Genomic DNA, 19,602 nt, shown 5'->3' with positions numbered 1-19,602 from the left:
GTTGATTTTTACAGAACCACAGAAAAAACAGCCATTTATGATTATGTCACTTACATATTTAGTTTTTTTAGTAAACCTTTATTTTTTTACGAGAACAATGCATAAAGAAATAAAATATTGAACATTTCTGGTTGAACTCGCCAAAACAGGGTCAGGCTCTTGAGTTTGGCATGTGTGCAAAATAATATGAAATAGAAACAAAATTTGTAGAACAAATAACTGTACAATTAAAAATTGAAAAAACTTTAAAAAATTAACATTCACAAATTCACACTTATATAATACACAAGTTACATATTTGATATTATGATTTAATTTTGTTTACTAAGGCATATTTTAAAATTATATTAATGTCTCCCTCGGCACGGGACATTCTAGTGATGAAATATTATTGTTAATATAAAAAAATAATACATAAATTGTAACAGAACAAATAAAACAAAATGATTATATGCTTGCATACATTTTATTATAAAAATACAGTTAACGTTTACTATGTAATTCAGCTTTTCTATATTTTTTTCTTAATTTTTCGTAATTAATTTCTTCCCGTAGATTTTGAGGTAAATTATTGAAAGGCTTCCTTTCTATATACGTATTGAGATGTTTGGCGGTAGTATTTTTTTTTATTCTCTGTAGAGCTAGGCATCTTGTTCTCAATTTTTCCCTTAAACAGTCCGATGAGAGGCTCTCCTTATGCACTTGAAGCTTACAACACTTTCCGTAAATATCCTCCACTCTTAAAACTCTAAACTCCCTGAAAAGTTTGGTAGCTGAGAAGATGGATGGTTTGCATAGTATTATTTAAATATTGCTTTTTGTAAAACATTTCGGGGTCTAAGATGAGTGTCAAAAGCCCCCCCCTATTTAACTATTGCATATTGAATAATTAACTATACTGGAGCTTATTTAACTGTCTTCAATTGATCCGCCGATAAGATACCTATTGGCTTTGCAAATATGTGAAATAATTTTCTTAGTCTTTTGTACATTGAATCTATTTGTTCTTCCCATTATTATTTTTTTTGCATTAAAAAGAAATATTTGGCTTTAAGGCCTATAATATCCAAGAATACTTACATATTATATCATTGAACAAGTGAACTTAGACTACAGTAATAATATTATCGTAATTAATTTATTATTATATTATACTCGAATAAAATATATCCGGTTGCGTTCCCCTGCTTGCCGGTTTCTTCAGATGCCCCATTTGTTAGCTGAGCATTAGTCAGTGGCGGTCTAGAGAAATGCTCTCCAAGCTGTAGACACCGAGCAGTACTCAGCTGGCAGGTGAAGATAGCGGACGGTTTACCTGCGCGGAGACTTCAACGCGTGACAGGTGCTAAGCACGCAACCTGCGCCACCGACCGCGAGCAACGTGCGCGAATCCGAAGCCGTTTTTTGTGCCAAACGATTGTTCAAGTGCACAGGATGCCAGACTTTTGTATCTCCCCTACCCCGAGCGAGGGATTGTGACAGGTATGCGGTCGCTGCAATGTAATGCCGCACTCCTAAACTTTAAATGAAAACGGTGTCAAAAATTCCTGTGCCGCGCGCGATAAATCAACTCTTACAAACTTGTATAAAATATGGTGTTTAGAACGATGATTAAGGGAAATAATGTAATTTTTGGTGCAACGAGAAGAAGTATCTCCGACACAATGTTGCTGATGATTGTCGTCGCTTCGCTAACGGCTTCTCAAGTAGAAGGTACGAGTAACCGTCTTATTTGCTTCATCTTTTCTACTTACTAATACTCGTATTAACTCTTACGGTAAACAGAACCAATTTCCAATGAAAATGACGTATGGGGTTTGAAATTCATACACCACATCGGAAAGCTAGTTGTTACATAAAATATTTAAGTACAATAACTGCATTTTTTAAACGTAATGTTTTATTTTTGTGTTTGCATTTAAAATATAATATTTTATGTTATGTTTATTCTCTCTGTAAATAAGTTGTTTCAAGTTAAAAAAAATTTTTTTGGTACTTAAATATTTGAATTTAATGGAATTATCTAATTTAAAGTGTGCTTGTTATGGCGAAGTTTCTGTGTCACAGGAATATCTGTGTCTTTATTATCTGCGTTTATTATTTATGTTTTAATATACAAAGTTTAATCAGATTGTGACTACCAGATATTTTTTTTTTAAATATGGTGAATGTATGATTGGTTTTGAAATATGAAATTTCCATAACGCTTTACTGATTTTACCACATTATCAATAGATTATTTTAACCACAGTGATTTTATTAATTTTTATTCGTGATTTCTAATGCGATCATTTTTTTATTTAACATTAGAGGTGTAAAAATCATCAACCACATTTTATTTAGTAAGTGTCTAAAATATCACGCTTGCAAAATTTTTTTGATACTTTTTTTATAAATTTTACACACGCATGTATACTTGCATTGTGGTTTCAGAACATCATTGCACAATATAAATATTATTATTGAGGTATTATAATTATCTTCACAATTATCAATAGATTGATTCTTATTAAACTATTGCAAGATCAATTCTTTTTTACTTTTTATTTTGTTAATTTAATGAACCAACAAACTTATACTAAAATGAACAATATAAAATATGGCAAAAAATAAGACCTATTACGAGTTTCACATAGGAAAAATAATATAAAAAACATAATATGCTGTTCACTAGGAGTTAAAGAAATGGGATTAAAAACAAGGAAGGAAAGGAAATGGAAAAAGTGAGATGAAGAATTATAGCACATATCCATTAAAATATATATGAAAAGAATAAAAATTAATAATAAATTTTGCAATTGTAACGTCTCTATCGCAATTTTCACATGTTTTAAAAAAAATGTTTCATTGAAAAGGTCTATTATGCTAATTTATGGTTATAAGAGGATCAATATACCTTTTATTTTTGCCAGTCAAATTCTAAAAACTTACCCTATCATTTAAACAGTAAATAATAATAATAACGTTTTATATATAAACACGGTTTTTAGTCCCTCAGATTTTGTCGATTTACTAGTATATTAAAATCAGGACAGAAACAAGCAAAAAAATTTTTAGGTGAGTTTTGAGGCGACGAGTATTAAGATCGACTCATTTGCTGGCATGAATTTTATTTATATTATTAATGGTTAAGCTGTATAAAGAAAGAAAAAAATGATAAAATAATGCAATTAATGGCGAATTTAATAACAGGTGGTAAACTTTATAAATTCATATTCCGTTGTTATAAACACAAATTATCTTTCAAAATCTATCATAACACCATTATTTACGCAAGATTTCATGTTAACGTGACTCTTTTTTATAAACCATGTCGTTTTCACTTGCGTTTTAAGCTGTGTGTACAAACTTAATGTTAAAATAAACGCGATCGTAAAACTTACACTTTATACTGTGAAAATATACTTTAAAACTTTTATATGTGTGTCTCCTTGGTTACAATAATGTTCCAGATTCCCACACGTACTGTTGCTTCTAGGTCATATTTATTGTTGTGTTTTATTTATGTGCCATCTCTATTCACCAAATTATTATAATCAGAAGTGTTACGCGGGAATCGGCCAGAGTAAACGCACATTTGTTTTTTTATGTCAAAATATTATACTAATTTGAGTTATAGAGATGCTGAAAATTAATTTTAATTAAAATGTGATTATAATATAATGGCATGGAACTAAAATCTGAAAACTCTAACCTGTACCATATAATTTTAATTCAGAAACAAAAATATGTTTTATAAAAAAACAACACGCTTTTCAAAGCCACTGCAGGGTGGATCCATTCACCCCTGTTCGAGCAATGGCTAGAGACCGCCATAAGGACATAATACAAGATAATTTGTTTTATTTCATCCTAATTATGCAAAAATTCATTACTTAATTCCTTTTAGAGATTGATTATTTTTATTCATTTTTATTTTGTACTTTAATAAAAAAAATACATAAAGTTTGATTTTTTATTTTTTTTATTAATATATTATACATATTGTGTAAGTCATCTCTTCATTATTTTACAAAAATAAAATATATTTTTCTTTTATATGGTAGAATTGGCTCTACGCTATTTAGCCATTTTACTGAAATATATTTTATTATTATTTGAAAATCTTTTCGCGTTCCCAACCGTTTCACCAGAAGTAAAAATGCGCTATTTATCAAATCGTCTAAGATTTTTTATGCCCAAATGTCCAGAATGCGTTGAAAAATCAATTCGTCACACAACTTGGAATTCTTTGGGTTAGATATTCCGGCTTTTCGTAAATCTTTCGCCATTGACACTGCAGCGTGGGACGAAGATGGATTGGCGTGGGTTAGCTCGAAGTATTGTATGTTGATCGTTTAATTGAATATATTGTATACTATTATTTTATTACCTTCGTTTGTCTTTGCTACATACTTTACGTTCTTTTTGTTCAGTTAAACACTTGGAATAAACTCTCTTAAAAATCGAAGAATAATGTTAGACCAGTTATGTTTATTCAAATTAATAGATAATAAAATTGATTCTCCTAACCTACTTGAAAGACTTCCATTCCGTGTGCCATCTAGACCGACAAGACAAAATAAACTGTTTTTCACAGAAAACGCGTCAACAAACTGTTTTAAACAATCTACAATACCTAGCATATGCGACCAATATAACAATATATTTACCGAAGCTGATATTTGTTGTGACAATGTATGTAAATTTAGGTCAAAAATTATTGAAATTTTGAGAGAAGCAAATAGTTAACTTTATAAGTATATACATATTTTTTCGTTTCGTTTCTTTTACATTTATTATATTGAACATAATTTAAATTATTGTAATTAGTGTATTTTTTTTTTTGGTGTGTGCATGTCTTACACTAATATTCAAAGAAATTGGTAATATTTGTGTACATACTGTTTGTTTACCTAATAAAATAAATTAACTTTTCTTCATATAACTGTAGTAATTGGCTTAGGTTGTATATTTAATAAATAAATATGTGAGGAGAGTGTCTACGTTCAGGGCGCACAGAAGAAATGCGGTAGTGGGTTCTGACGGTGCCTGGTTGAATTTAAATAAAAGTTGGCGCGTCGATTGGACGGTTATTTTTTTTAAATAATGTAGATTTTAAATATTTAGGACTTGAATATTAAATATAAAAATTCTAATACAGTACGAAGTACAGTCCATTCAAATATTTAATGAACTTTGCTTATGTTTGCGTAGCAAAAAGTTTTTTTATAAATCATTCAAACATGCGTGCAAAGCAAGCAAAAATTGCATGTATACTTGCTTCACTCACAGGCACTAACACATAAACATATGCTTATTAAATATTCGAACGCACTGCACATACGATTTAACGTTTTTTTAAAATTGAATAAGCTACTTTTATAAACAATATTTTAAGTTTGTTTAAATTTTTCTATACAAAGAATGGATTCAGCTCCCCAATATATCACCATGGGGATTAAGAATATTATAGATAAATAATTCAATCATGTGAATATCACCCACATCGGTTTCGGCTCTTTAACTTCACAAAAATAGACAGATAAAAGAATTTGAGAAATATGGATGTTCAAAGATAGGCAGAATAGTGAATGTTACACAATGTATAAAGTGGGGACTTAAACCAGCCAATGACATATCATAAGCCCTATGAATGCCTAGACTTCTATATTTCTTCTCTATAATGTTTTTAATCGCTTTTGTCATATAATACAAATTACTTTTGTTCAAATATAATTTTGTGCATCCAAATATATTTCCAAATCATTTTAAAAAAAAGAAAAAACAGTATAATTTTTTTAATGTTTAATTATCCAGTACTAATAATAATGAAAAATTAGGAGTATTTAACATTTCGTCGGTATTTGGCAAAAAAGCATTATGTCAAAATTACTAATTTAGAGATATTTGAAGTTAAAAGTTCGTTAGGCATTAATAATTAATTTTATTATTAAACAGTATGAAACCAATTGTAAAATAGGTACGTTGATATATTGACTACAGTAAATTTAGCTTTTATACAAAAAGTAACATTTCTTTTATGATGTTTTTTTCCAAAATAATAGAGCATTGTATTGACTTAATGCATTTTCGCTGGTACATGATACCATTGAAAGGAACTATTTTACATACAAGTCACATTAAAAAGTTACTTTGTGTGACTTGTTTTATAATTTTTGAATTATGATATACTGCTTGGTTAAGTATTTTAAATGTTGAGTTAGTAATAAATGAAAAAAGAATAGCTTTCATCTAACAATTTTATTCAGGGATAAAACGTTTAAAATGAATGTTACACTATTTATTTTCATTGTTTTTTCACATGTTTGTTTTCGGAAATATGAGTATTCTAGGCAGAAGGGATGATTGCATACCAACTTTAAATATAGTTTGGAATATTTTTTCATATTCCATGAACGAATTTATAACGGATATTCTATTGACCTATCGTGGAAAATAATTCGGCCTGTAGTGTAGATAGGACTTAGTGCATTTTTGTAGAATTAAGAGCATTTGATGAACATCATCATTAAGTCAAAACACCAAAAAAAAATCTTAATAGATTTTCGCAGAATGCCCACGATTTGTTCATTAAGACACTGAAACATGGCACCTAGTAGACGAGAGCTCACAAAAGGCTTCTCAATTTGTTTCCATCCAAGATAAGTAGTTCCTTCAGTATAACCTTTCATTAACTTCCGTTTACGGCTCATGGCGCGATTCTTTAATTTATTTATTGAAATAGTTTTACATTGTATTAATTTGACAACAACCAATCACCATTGAAATATTAATGGCTTGGATCTACAAGAGCCAATTTCGGAAATCGTAATATCACAGAAGAGTTATACGCCATTTTGTAGCGTTATAATAAAGTATTAGTCGTCTTTGATAACAAATATTAATAAAAAATCATAACAACACATGTACACTTAGAGTAATAAACTAATGGAATCGCCCATACGGAGAAATACCATTATATCATTATTGAACATGAAATTAGCTACAGATTACGGCAATACAACGAGCCGTAGGTACTTGGCAAAAATTTGGAACCCTTTTGTTCGATACAATACAGCTTAAAGGCTTCTCTAGAGAATTAATACTCTGAGCATGTTCTAATGTGCATAAAATAGATAAACTATACCAGTTTTCTAATTGATATTGACCCTCTATACAAAATAAATTATGGAAAATCAATGGAACAATCATACACAGGTAAATTCATGGAAGTCATAGACCAAAAGTGATGCATCAAAACCGGACAAGTAAAACAAGTTTGTGTGTTATTCTAATTCTGAAAAATGGGGTCAGTGCTATATTATCTCCTGACGTCACTGTGACCTGTGTAGATCTATTGCGGCGGGTCTACGTAAATTTGTTCTCGCCCTCTGCCCTCGGCTTTAAAGTGCCCGGCCAATGCAGGGTCAGTGTTCCCCTACAGCAAGTTTGTTTTGTAGTGCACCGTAAAACTTTTGACGTCTATTTTATAATTGCTTAATTTTGCTCCGGAATAAACTAATTACATTGACAGACATTAGTATAGTTTAGCAATCTTTTTAAAATAGAGAGTGAATAAAAGTACTTTTTGCTTACGTTTGTGTATGTATTTGTAATGGCATGAGGAAGAATGACAATTTCTGACGTAAGTCTTCCACATAAATCACCAAACTCGCAATGAAAGCTCCAATGAAATCAGTAGAGTTAAATTCTACGAGTGTTACAATCGCTTGTAATGAAATTTGAAAAGAAACTAGTTTTTTTGTCCAAAGAAAATGATTGAAGTAAAAAAGTGCAGATGTGTGGAGGAAGTTCTTAAATATATATATATTTTGATAATTTTTATGAAAATCACCTCAAGGGCGCTGTACAGTAAATAAATATTCCAGCACGTCTTGCAGCTACAGAGCGCATAGACATTAAGTAATCTAGCCCCTATTTGTTTTTTTTATTACTTAACGTGACAATGAAGTTTAAAGTTTAAGTGATATTTTAAAAAAAATAACTAAAAGACAAATTTATAAAAATAGAATTTAGATCACAACAAGTCTTGCAGCTACTGAGCGCATGAACAGTTGGAATTGGAACAATGGAAGTCAAACAGTTGGAAGTTGATAACATTTACCTATTGAAGCAGCTACTATTATTGTGGATAGTGTATATAGCGCCATTTTTGTGACAATCACCTTAAGGGCGCTTTACAATATCCAAACACGTCATGCAGCCACATAGCGCATTGACGGTTAGTATTCAAGTCCCTCGTTTCAAATTATAATTGAATTCAATAACAGATAACAGATAGGAGCTAGATTACATTATTTCTTGCTGCTACAGAGCTCATGGACGCTATGAAGCCTAGCCTTTTAGTTATTATATACTCTAAGGTTCTTTGACTTTTGATGTGCAACCTTAGAGAACATATCGCTAGCCCAAATCAACAGAACTGAAGAACATACGCTGAGATAATCGGACTTTGAGATGCAAAGGGTCAGAATGAAATTAATTATTAGAAGTAGATTACGATTTTCACATTGGTTAAATATCTAACTTCAATATTTTACCATATAAAAACATTACTTTATTGTATCTCAGATTCAAAAGTTTTGGGATAATCTCACTCAGACTTTGGCTTAGCGATATATAAAATGTTGAACATTTATGGCATTAAAAAAATCTTTAGTACGTACAGAAATTACGGCTCGTTTAAGTTATCATTTTACAGGATAAAACTCACAATTTTATCCATAGTTAAACATTCTCATTTCTTCAATTATTGTTTGATTAAATGCATACCTAATACCATGGATAATTTATTTGGTGAATTTTTTTATTTTTTATTCGAAAGTTTTGTGAAAATCGGCGGTCATATTTCCATCGCAAAAAAGGTTTTCCATCACTTTTACAATACACCATAGGTGTAATACACCATGCGTGGTCCGTCCATAGATTGGATGGAACCAATGCTTCCCTAAAAAAAATCCATTTTAAAAAAATATTTTGACAATCCCACACACAACCTTTCGCCTGCTCGAACTGAAGTAAAATTCACTGCACTACGTCTTATTCTGAAAAAAGGAACTGCGTTTATCTGTTTATTCCTATGAGGTGGTCGTAGTACTAAATTCAAATCCGCGAATGCGCAAATTGAGATCCTTAGTAGCTCTGTGGAAGCAATTCTCACAAACCGATCCATGTTTAATTTATATGTACAGATTAACGTCGTTTTACGCCGGGGTTCCGTTCCGAGAGACACCCGCGTAAAAAAAATTGGCGTAAAATATATACAAATATAATAGAAGATAATATAAGTTTCGGTTCCGTGTCAAAATTCTTAGAACAATCTTACATATTTGTTTAATACATATCCTATATATATTCCAAATAAATTATCTATGAATGAATTTAATAAATACAGTTTAAATTGGTTTACAAAATAAGTAATAATATCTTGATATAAATAATGTTTTTTTTATAATAAATACTAACTCACTAGTTCGTCGGTGCTAAATTAAATTCTCACACTTTTATGAAAAAAACATACAATTTCATTTGCTTTGATTGTTGCTTGCTTTCTTGAAGAATCATAGCATAAACTTCAAATGTTCGAATACTCTTTTAATTTAAATAATAATAAAATTAAAAATATAATCTTACCTTCATATTTTTCTTAAAAACAAAACGAAAACTAACTCGGAAATAATTTCACACACACAATTGGCTACTCGCGTACACGGTAATAGAATAAAACAAAGTGTAAAAGTGTGTACGCTATAAAAAATCGGGGCGCCTACTGTCGTCTGGTGTCGGCCGAACCGGGGAATCCCACGACGGCACCGACTGACGTAATTTTAAATCGGCGTAAATTGAACCGGTGCAAAACGGCGTTTACCTGTATTATAATTATTTTATAACTAATTTACCATTTAAATCAGTTGACAAGGTGGTATTATTAGAATAAACTATGAAAAACTCTTTTACAGTAATATGGCCTAATATTTATTTTAAGTTTATTTTAAAGCACTTGATTCAAATTACTGTGATAGTAGTAGGAACATATTTTACGTATGTACCTAGTACCAAGGGACCGCTTCCCTCATCTTAAACCTCACCGCACGCCCCTGACCAATGTCAATCATGGTTTAAATTATAAAAATCGATTTAGGATTTGGACAGACTAAATGTTTAGTGTTGGACTAATTAAGTATTTTTTTCAAACACTAGACAAAATTCGATTAATGAATATTAAATTAATTTCGCTCCAATCAACGCTCATATTATATCTTCATTAGAAAAGAGACATCCTGAAAATGAAGGTCACAATCCAATTATGTAGATACACGCACACTTACTTGTATATTATGTACTTGGTAAATCACTTTTCTCTTTTGACCTGACTCCACGTTGCTTCAAGTGGCATTATGCATAAGTAATGAGTTAGTACTTATGTTACGTTCAATACTATAAATTAATGTAAACTGCATAATTTTGTGCTAACAATACTAAGTGCATTATCTTTTAGGATTCACAAATTCAAAGTAAACAATATTTTTTAATTCTCGCAAGGTTGAACACAAATACATATTCTTCTGCCGGAAGACGATTCAAAACACAGTGAAAGTTATGTTTGATGAATTGTGAATTATCTTTGACATATTTCTAAAGAGATATGAAGGTTTTAATGAAGGGAGTACGGAAGACAAAAAAACAACTTATGACCTATTATTGGTAGTTTTAAAGAAAAAATAATCATGAGGTTATTCTTATTTTGGTGGTATTAATATTTTATTTATCAGTATATTATTTTCAAGATATTTATTATACATTATTTTGTACATATCAGAAACAAATAAAAATATGAAAAGTAAATTAATCTCAAGATGAATCAAAACTATTTATATTATCACTTATTCTAAATTTGTTGCAACAGAGAGGGAAAACATTTTTGACAAAGGAATATGGAGAGGGCAATTACAGGGCTAATGACCTGTCATTGGCTGGTTTAAGTGGCCATTTTACACACCGTGTAACATTCACCATTTTGCCTATGTTTAAACATCCGCATTTCCTCAACTCTTCCTTCTGTTGACTACACAAAAGTCAAGTGCCTAAAAAGTGAATTGGTCCAGCCGGATGATAAAGACTCCAGCTCTTTTACTTCACAAAAGTCAACAGACGGAGAAGTTGAAAAAATGCGGATGTTTAAAATTAGTGCGTATTTTATAGCTTCGATTAAGATTATCTTGGCGTTAGAGAGATCTAACAGTTACTTGAAGTATTTGAAATAATTTTACGATTATCACGATATTTTTACGATTCTTAAGTTAGAAATAATGAGTCGAGAAATCTGACAAAATGGCCATTGAAGCGCACAAGTCACGTTTTATAATTAAGGATTTTAATTAATAAAATATGTTTGTTTCAAATCGCTTAGTGCCAAAAAATTTGGCTCATTAAAAACAGTTATGAACTGCTTTCTTATAAACATTCAAAGTACTTTCCGTAACATCCATACACAATTTATCAATTTAAAAAACTCTTAAAATGTATACTCTTAACTACAATAATTAGTCATTAAACTATTTCATTTCATGGTAACAAATAACGCCGCACCGACCTGTGTTTTAATTTATGATTATAGTTTAGTACAGACAAACTGCATTTTTAACTTTTTTCTTTTAAAAACTATTTTACCTTTAATATTATTATCATTTTCAATAATAGGTTTGTACCATAAAAATATTTTTTCTCAACAATGTTTTAAGTATGTCCAAATGTTAGCAGACTTGCTGGATTTCCTCCCTAGGCAGTTATTTAGATCTAAATTTATTTTAACAGAGAGGAAAAACATTTTTGTGAAGGGAGTATGGATGTCTAGGCATTTACCGGGTTTATGACCGGTCATTGGCTGGTTTAAGTGGCCACTTTACACACTGTGTAACATTCATCATTTTTTCTATGTTTGCCATTCACTTTTCTTCAAAACATTGTTGAATTAACTAACTGGTAAAAGAAGAAGTATAAAAATTGGAAAATTGTTTTCATGCGTTGCCTAGTCGGTGAATTGGTTCATCCTGATAAACCTCACCCACATGATGAAGGTTTCAGCTCTTTTACTTCACAAAAGTCAACAGATCTAATAGTTGAGGAAATGTGGATGTAAAAACATAGGCAGAATAGAAAATCAACATGTTTGTGAAGTTAAAGAGCTGAAACCTTTATTTATGCTGGTGAGATTCCATACTCCCCAGGGAGTTGAATCCAGTCCTAGTCTTCAGAAATTTGGACAAACTCAAAATATTGTTGAGAATAGTAAATGTTACAAAGTGTATAAAGTGACCACTTAAACCAGCCAACGATAGGTTTTAAGCCCTGTAAATATCTAGACTTCCATATTCCTTTCTCAAAAATATTTTCCCTCTCTGTTGCAACAAATTCAGATATTTTTTTTCGATCAACTTCGTTACTTCGTAGAAAGAATCAAAACAAAAAATCGCCTTGACAACGTGTAATAGGTATACTAACACAAATATTTCAAATTATTTCATTAATTGCAGAATTTTTTTTTTACTCAAAATTCTAAATCAATATTTAATATCCAAAATTAGTTGTATTTTATTAAATAAATTATACTCGATAAATTAAAATCTTTTTTTTTTTCTTTTCTTTTTTTGATTGATCGGATACAGTCTAATTACTGCATTTTATTTTGACTGTAAGTGTTTGCGTAATGATGTTTATTTTTAAGTCGAATTAATATTTACATGGGTAAACTTCACCAACAAGCCACAAAAAGTGGCTTGGTGAGGTTTTTCTTTATTTTTTATTTTATTTTATTTATTAGGGATATCAACAGTAATACATGTAAAAAAAATATAACAAATAAAATATACCGAGAATAAAACCAACGACAGATATCCACAGAAATACATTAAAAACACGTACAATAGATACTAGTGTGTTTTTGTGAGTGTAAGTGTCTGAGAAGGTGGGTGAGTGGGTGTCTTATTGAAATGAGGGTGGGCATGTGTGTAAATATTATTGCACAAGTGTCAAAAACAATTCTTAATATAAAATATTAAGAATTATAGATGAAATAAGATTTTATTATAGAAACTAAGTATAAGACAAAAACGCGCATTTTAAATGTTATTTTTTTACAATCAAATGGATCAATAAGGGGAAAGTTTAAATTATATTTACGAGCTAAACGTATAAGTGGAGAGTTCTGGGCATAGTTCGTACGAACTGCTGGCACATGAAGTATTTTTTAGGTTTATTTATTTAATAATTGTTTATATGTTTCTTAATTTTTATTCATTTGTACTTTTACAATTTAATAAATTAATAAAATAAATATTCCAAAGAACATCCAGGTGACAATATTTGTTCAGGAAACAAACCACTCTCACTTCCTTGCAGATCCGTACTGCAGATAGGTCAGAATACCAAATACCGAAATCTCCGAACTATTCGCCTTGAATACTGAGCATTTCTTGGATTAAGAACCGTTGATGGGCCTGCGATAGTAGAACGAGTTGTGGCGAAGCACTAACGGAACTTAGTCAACAGTGAGTCAGGGGTCGACTCTTTCGATTTTTTACTGACGAGGCTTCTACGAGTATTTATAGGCAATTTCTTCCAACATAAATTAGTCGGAACAAATCGATCGACTCACTCAACGCAAATTACTTTTAACTGATTCGTAGAGACGAAAGGAGTTTTAAATCATCTCTTCTTTCATCTCTGACGTTCTGAGCAGTTATTTGGTTTTTCTATTTAGTTTTTCTACTTGGCTTTTCGTATTTGTTATTTTCTCTTTATCTATCCTCGCCTCAGTTGTATACACCATGATTTGGTCTGACACACGTTTTGTATATCCGAATTATGTTTCCAATAATCATCATTGTACTATACGACATTTTTTAGGCATCCAGATGTTTACTAACTGAGATGGATATGTTCTCATCATCACTATGATAGCATCATCTGCATGGCATGTGATGTTAATGACTTTATCTCCCTTCACCTTAGTGGATTCACTCCTTCTTTTATTCTTAAAAGCGTTTTTTATATATATATTTATTCTGCTTGTGTAACAAAAGGTTTTAGGCGTATATATTGTTGTTGTATATTTAGTTATAAAGGTGCTAAACTTGCTTTGTTTCTTTGTTGTTCTCAATATGTGTTATTTTCAAAATGTTAATATTATTTATGTCCCGAGTTATTGTAACTCCTGGGAATGTCATTCAATGTATTATACTTTGTATTATATGATTGACAAATAAAAAAAAAATAATAATAAATAATCACACTCCATACTCCATAAATGTTCCACATAGTTAATTTTTCTTTTTTACAATTTGCACGTACCTGTCTACACGGTTTTTCAGGGCCAGACCCCGAAACATCAGAGGAACAATCCTCGTAGTAAACTTGAAAAAAATCTTTTTTTTTATATAATCTCAAAATGGAGTAAATTTTTAATTACTCGGACTAGCATCCGTTCCGCAGACCTCTACCCCTCCCAGAAAAAAAAACATATTTGCACCAGACGCGCACAAGGGTATCGGCTGGGTATGAGAGGGGTACGGGTTTGTGAAGGGACTGATAGTCCAAGAAATTAAGGATTTACTCCATTTTGAAACTACAAAAAAAAAATCATTGAAAAATTGGTTTTTTGAAAAACTTAAAAGATTAGTTCCGTTATTTATAAGAAGTAGCAGTAACAGTTGCTGTTTTACTAATGAAACTGTTTCTAAATTAAAGATGAGAGCAAAGTTGGCTAAAACTCTGGTACGAAAAACTGATAGATCTGTTTTTCCAAAAATAATTCATTTGTTATTTAAGAAACAGATTCACATTTTTCCACGGTTTCGCCACACTACTCAAAAATCTGTTTTTCCAAGAAATAGTTTCAAACATCCTGACTAATTTTTTCATACGTGTCCGAAAAATAACTGTTACTGTTTAACTGTTTTTTTTCTGAAATCGTTTCAACTGTTTTGAAAGATTAACTATTTTAATTTAAAAAAGTTTTTTTACCACCTCCATCACGCACTGTATTAAAAATAATCGCTTTTATCTTCGACAACTTTGCATACTTCTTTCCGTGTATAACGACGAATAATGATTACCGCACTTCAACAGATTGAACAAGGTTTTGTACTTCAATAATGTCAAATTGTTTTTGAAAAACACCGTATTTCACAAATTACATTTTTTTAAATACATTTCGAGTGCCATAAGTTGAGGATGAATGGAATGCACGTTGCCTTTGAATGAAGTAAGCTCGTTTCGCCGTACACTGGCACCTCAGTTGGCCTGGAATGTTCCCTAATATAGGTTATGTAAATTATACACGCCCAGCCCAGGGGATATCGATCTCGTGACTGCTTCATCTTCCAAGCAGACGTCTAACTTCAGATTATTATTCTTTAAATTCTCCCCACATGTAAATATTATCCGCCTGACTCTGCCTAAATAATATAATGACATGGCAAAATCTTGACAAAGCCGATTGATCGAGACATCAACGTGACAGAAATCATTTTAGAAGTATGTAACTTTTTTGTTATATCAGGAACATAATCATATACAGAGGAAATCGTTTAACTCTGACAGAATTTCAACGGCTTTTTTTAAGCCGGACAAAAAAACAAAAAAAAAAATTGCCTCATGGTAGTTATTGTACTTTTATGCCGATGTACTCAATTGAAAATTACTTTTTAACTTTCTAGTAAAAATTTTTAAATACTAATTAGTAGACATATTAAAATTGAATATTCCACACAACTTAAGAACTTGCTAAAACCCACATTGTGTTCACATTTTTAATTTATAATTCATTATAAAAATTCGTAACAATTAATTGGGTTATTAAGTTAGTGAATCATCACAGTTAAAACATGTAACTTTTAACCTTCAACGGCCTATTTCAGACAGATTGTACAAATTTACACAGCACGGTAAAATAACATAAAGTGGATTGATTTTTATTATTTTATTATTATTATTATTAAATGGTACGCAATCGCACTGACTAGTTCACCATGAGGGCGACTAATCTCCGTTTTATTTTATTTTGTACGATTTTGATTTGAGAATAGCCACTAAATAAATAAAAAATAGTATAATAACAATCAATGCACCCTTATTTTACCGATATACATAAGGTAATGATCCAGTCCTAAGACGTCTGCAAACGATCACCATATTTGTCGCCGACACCTGACGGTCTTCAAAAATGTCAAGTGTATCTGGTGTCGTCACCGACTCCGACTAGTGGCTATCGTAAAAATCGAGCAACTCGTGGCATTCGCGGTCAATATATTGATATGCCAGCGACATTTTCACCATCGTCAAAAATCAAATCAAATCAAGGGTCTCTGGTAGCAACTCACGACATTTGTCGCAGCTCTCGTTAAACGTAGTATACCTGTAGGCAACATTGTTCATTTATATAATATATTGTTCAGGTTTAATTTGTAAATTGTTTCAAAATAATTCTGGACAGTCTTCTCCCAGTGTTGCTTGGCTGCATACCTGACCAAGTGACCATGTCGACTAAGGATCGAGTGTAACGTGCGTTGTTCAAATGCCCTCAAATTATATAGTGGATGAAAAGAGAAATGTTTGCCCTAAAATACATACTTTTCAACACGCGACGTAACCTGTTACGCTCCGGTCTTCGAGTGTAATTGGCCAACGATGCAACAAAATTGCAATTTTCGTGCATCGTTTAACCTCTTTTTCATACGAAAAAACAATCAATTAATAAATTTGAACGCTGCGCTGAGGGATAAATCGGTAATTAGGAATAATAATTAAAAAATTCAGCTAATTTGAACGCATTGTTTTACCTGTTCTAAGTTCAAAACTTTGAGTTGGGTAAACTAGTAATAGTTCTACATTATCTCTGCCTTATTTACCTCTAGTATCGTTCAATGACAACAATAATTATTAAAGATACAATCATTTTTTTTTATTGAAAAATTATCATTTCATATTTACGAGTGTTTTTAATGTGTAAATTAGTAATAATAATAAAAATTCAACAGAAACCATGCCGTTAATTTTCTGTTCTAGGAATCTTAAGCAAATACCACTAGCCACGAGTCCAAAAGATTATAAATATTTAAAATGAAGCTGACAATTTGACAAATGACAAGGTTCACATTTTCTTCAAAATTAGTTCGCACTTTAATCTAATTAGGTGTGTTATGTTATTATTATTTAGAAAGTTAGTAGTAAGTACACAGATTTCTATGCATTAGCCTCACCCTACGTGTTAAACTCCTTGGCGTTAAATTTCGTCAAAATGTCGAGTTGACATCTAATTATCTTACGAAATCTTGTTGAATGTTATTTGTTGCACTCATCATATAATACCATCATCACTGATCACAATTCAAAATTAAGAAGGTCCTAAACGAATGCCTGATTCGTTAAAATTTATGAAAAATTTTATTACTACGTACGTAGGTAATGTTTTCTAAAAATGTATTGTTTTTCATATTTATCAATATTAATTAATACTAGACAAATTTTAAAAAACAATTTTAAAATTTAGGTTACCCATCAATTGATTTCAAATATACTAGTATTAAAACGTATATCGTGTTGTGATTATTAGCGAAATTATTTGCAGTAATGAGACTGCAATTTATAAATGAATTTTCAGTTTTAAAAAGCAACAGTTTCTCATGTCTTTTAGCATTTGTAATAAAATATTATAACACGAGTGTTCGTCTTCACAATATTTTTATTTTTTTAAACAAATATTTTTGTTCTCGTGATTTACCCAAAATGTTCAACTTTTGGGGCCATTTTCAATGATTTGTAAATAATTCACTCTGGGAAACAAGTTGGGGTAGAGTGGGATTCGAACCTCGGACCTCCGATCCGTTAGTCCGCAACATTAGCCACGGGACCACAACCCGACAAGAAATGAAAAGCATATTTTTATTTTTTACTATCAAGTTTGGTTTAATGTTTTAAGAATGGTTTAAATGTAACATAATACGTAAATAATATGTTTTCCTTTTGCGAATTCCCGGCCAACATTTAATGGCATCGTGATTATTTAATTTATTTGTCAATATAAACATCGACTGTGTATTTTTACAACGAAGCGTTTTCAGCCGAAATCATCTTCCTAAACCTGCCTCTGAATCAAGTCAGTAACAGGTTCATACGACTGGATTCTGCCTTCATATTGCCTTCTGTGCTGGCCGTAGGTTGCTGCCTGGTTCCATAACGGTAACTCTTGGAAATCCGCTATGAACCAAATATTATAAATGCTTATGATTTAATATTAAATGCGGTATGATTTTTTTTGCTTGGTGTATGCTGTAGTTACTCGAGGTCCTCTTATTTTGCGTCTAAATATGGTTTTATAGAGTTTAGAATTTAATGGCCATAATGCGTTGCGCAATATGCTTCTTTGCTTTTGTTTGTATTATTTAATTTGTATTCATTTATGCGCATGTGATTTTTATCATTTCAACTCGGGCACATTACAAGTTTTATACACAGGTTTAACACAGGTCATAGTTTTATTAGATTCCGTCATGGTATTTTACTTATAAACATAGTGATTTATTGAACATGATGAGTTTTTATGAGTAGTTATAATTGGACGGATTAAATTCATTTAAAAATAAGTGACTATTGAAAACGTTCTTATTTAAAACAACCTGCTTTATTGTCATCCGAGGTTCCGCTCTAAATCAATCACCTTAAGATATCCCACCTACCGACCTACCTACAATCACGAGAATAAAGACATTAATATAATAGTTTTAATGTACCATAACACTTTAATATGCGTTCATTTTTTTAAGGTAGAAAAATGAAATTAAATGTAAATTCATACATACCTTTGGATACTTACATGAAAGAATATAATTTGTGTTCATACGAATTCGTAGAAAGAAAGTCTGATAAAACTATATGGTGTGCGTGGGATAATTTTCAAAGAATGGAAAAACTTAGTTAATATTATTTTACATACATGAGATTGGTATTCACGTTCAAAGCAGTCTGAGATAATAATGAAACTACTTTCGCGTGAGTTTTGCTAGATCTAATATAAGCTTATAAGGAAAATATTAATTTATTTTGAGTAAAGCTTAGCTAAATTCCAATCAATCGACTAGATCTCGATCGTCTGTTAGCTCAAAAGTTTTAGTAGATAATGTGTAATTTAGAACATCTATGTTACAAGCATATCAAATTAGAATCTGTTCATTGTTTTCTATGTATGTAGGATAATGTACAGACAAGCTAGCGGAACAACTCCCCGTAGATAAATAATTAGGCCAATACTTGGTACAAGCATGACCAAAGCCATTCTTAACGAATGCATTTTGACTGAACCTTTATTATGTATACCGCTTGGAAGGTTGCTTATCTGATCGAGTACTGTTCGTATAAATTACGAATGATGATAATATTTCATATCGTATGATTTTGTAAACGATTCTATTTCAAAAATGAACAAATTTAGGTACTAGTATTTTAAGTATATTATCTTGTGCACGCGAATGTCGTGAACTTTGACAAAACCATAAAAATGTGCATGATAGTTATGCTCTTTTTGGACATGTTATTTTCAGTGGT

The 19,602-nt window shown here is 30.9% G+C and overlaps 1 protein-coding gene across 2 annotated transcripts in view; it reads left to right on the top strand.

The window, feature by feature from the left end:
• Positions 1–1,212: 1,212 nt before the first annotated feature.
• LOC148274102 (sushi, von Willebrand factor type A, EGF and pentraxin domain-containing protein 1) overlaps positions 1,213–19,602 on the top strand; it is a 79,505-nt gene continuing 61,115 nt past the window's right edge. For both annotated transcript variants that reach the window (XM_088237619.1, XM_088237618.1), the window contains exon 1: positions 1,213–1,713. In XM_088237619.1, the coding sequence (XP_088093745.1) occupies positions 1,593–1,713 (121 nt within the window). In that variant the 5' untranslated portion in view covers positions 1,213–1,592. The remainder of the gene's footprint in view (positions 1,714–19,602) is intronic.

This window comes from Micrasema longulum, unplaced genomic scaffold (genome assembly GCF_059751315.1).
Source record: "Micrasema longulum isolate JH-2025_06_02 unplaced genomic scaffold, ASM5975131v1 h1tg001760l, whole genome shotgun sequence".
NCBI classification, from domain to species: Eukaryota; Metazoa; Arthropoda; class Insecta; order Trichoptera; family Brachycentridae; genus Micrasema; species Micrasema longulum.
The sequence above is the reverse complement of the archived record's forward strand: the minus strand, read 5'-3'. Positions and strand labels throughout refer to the sequence as shown.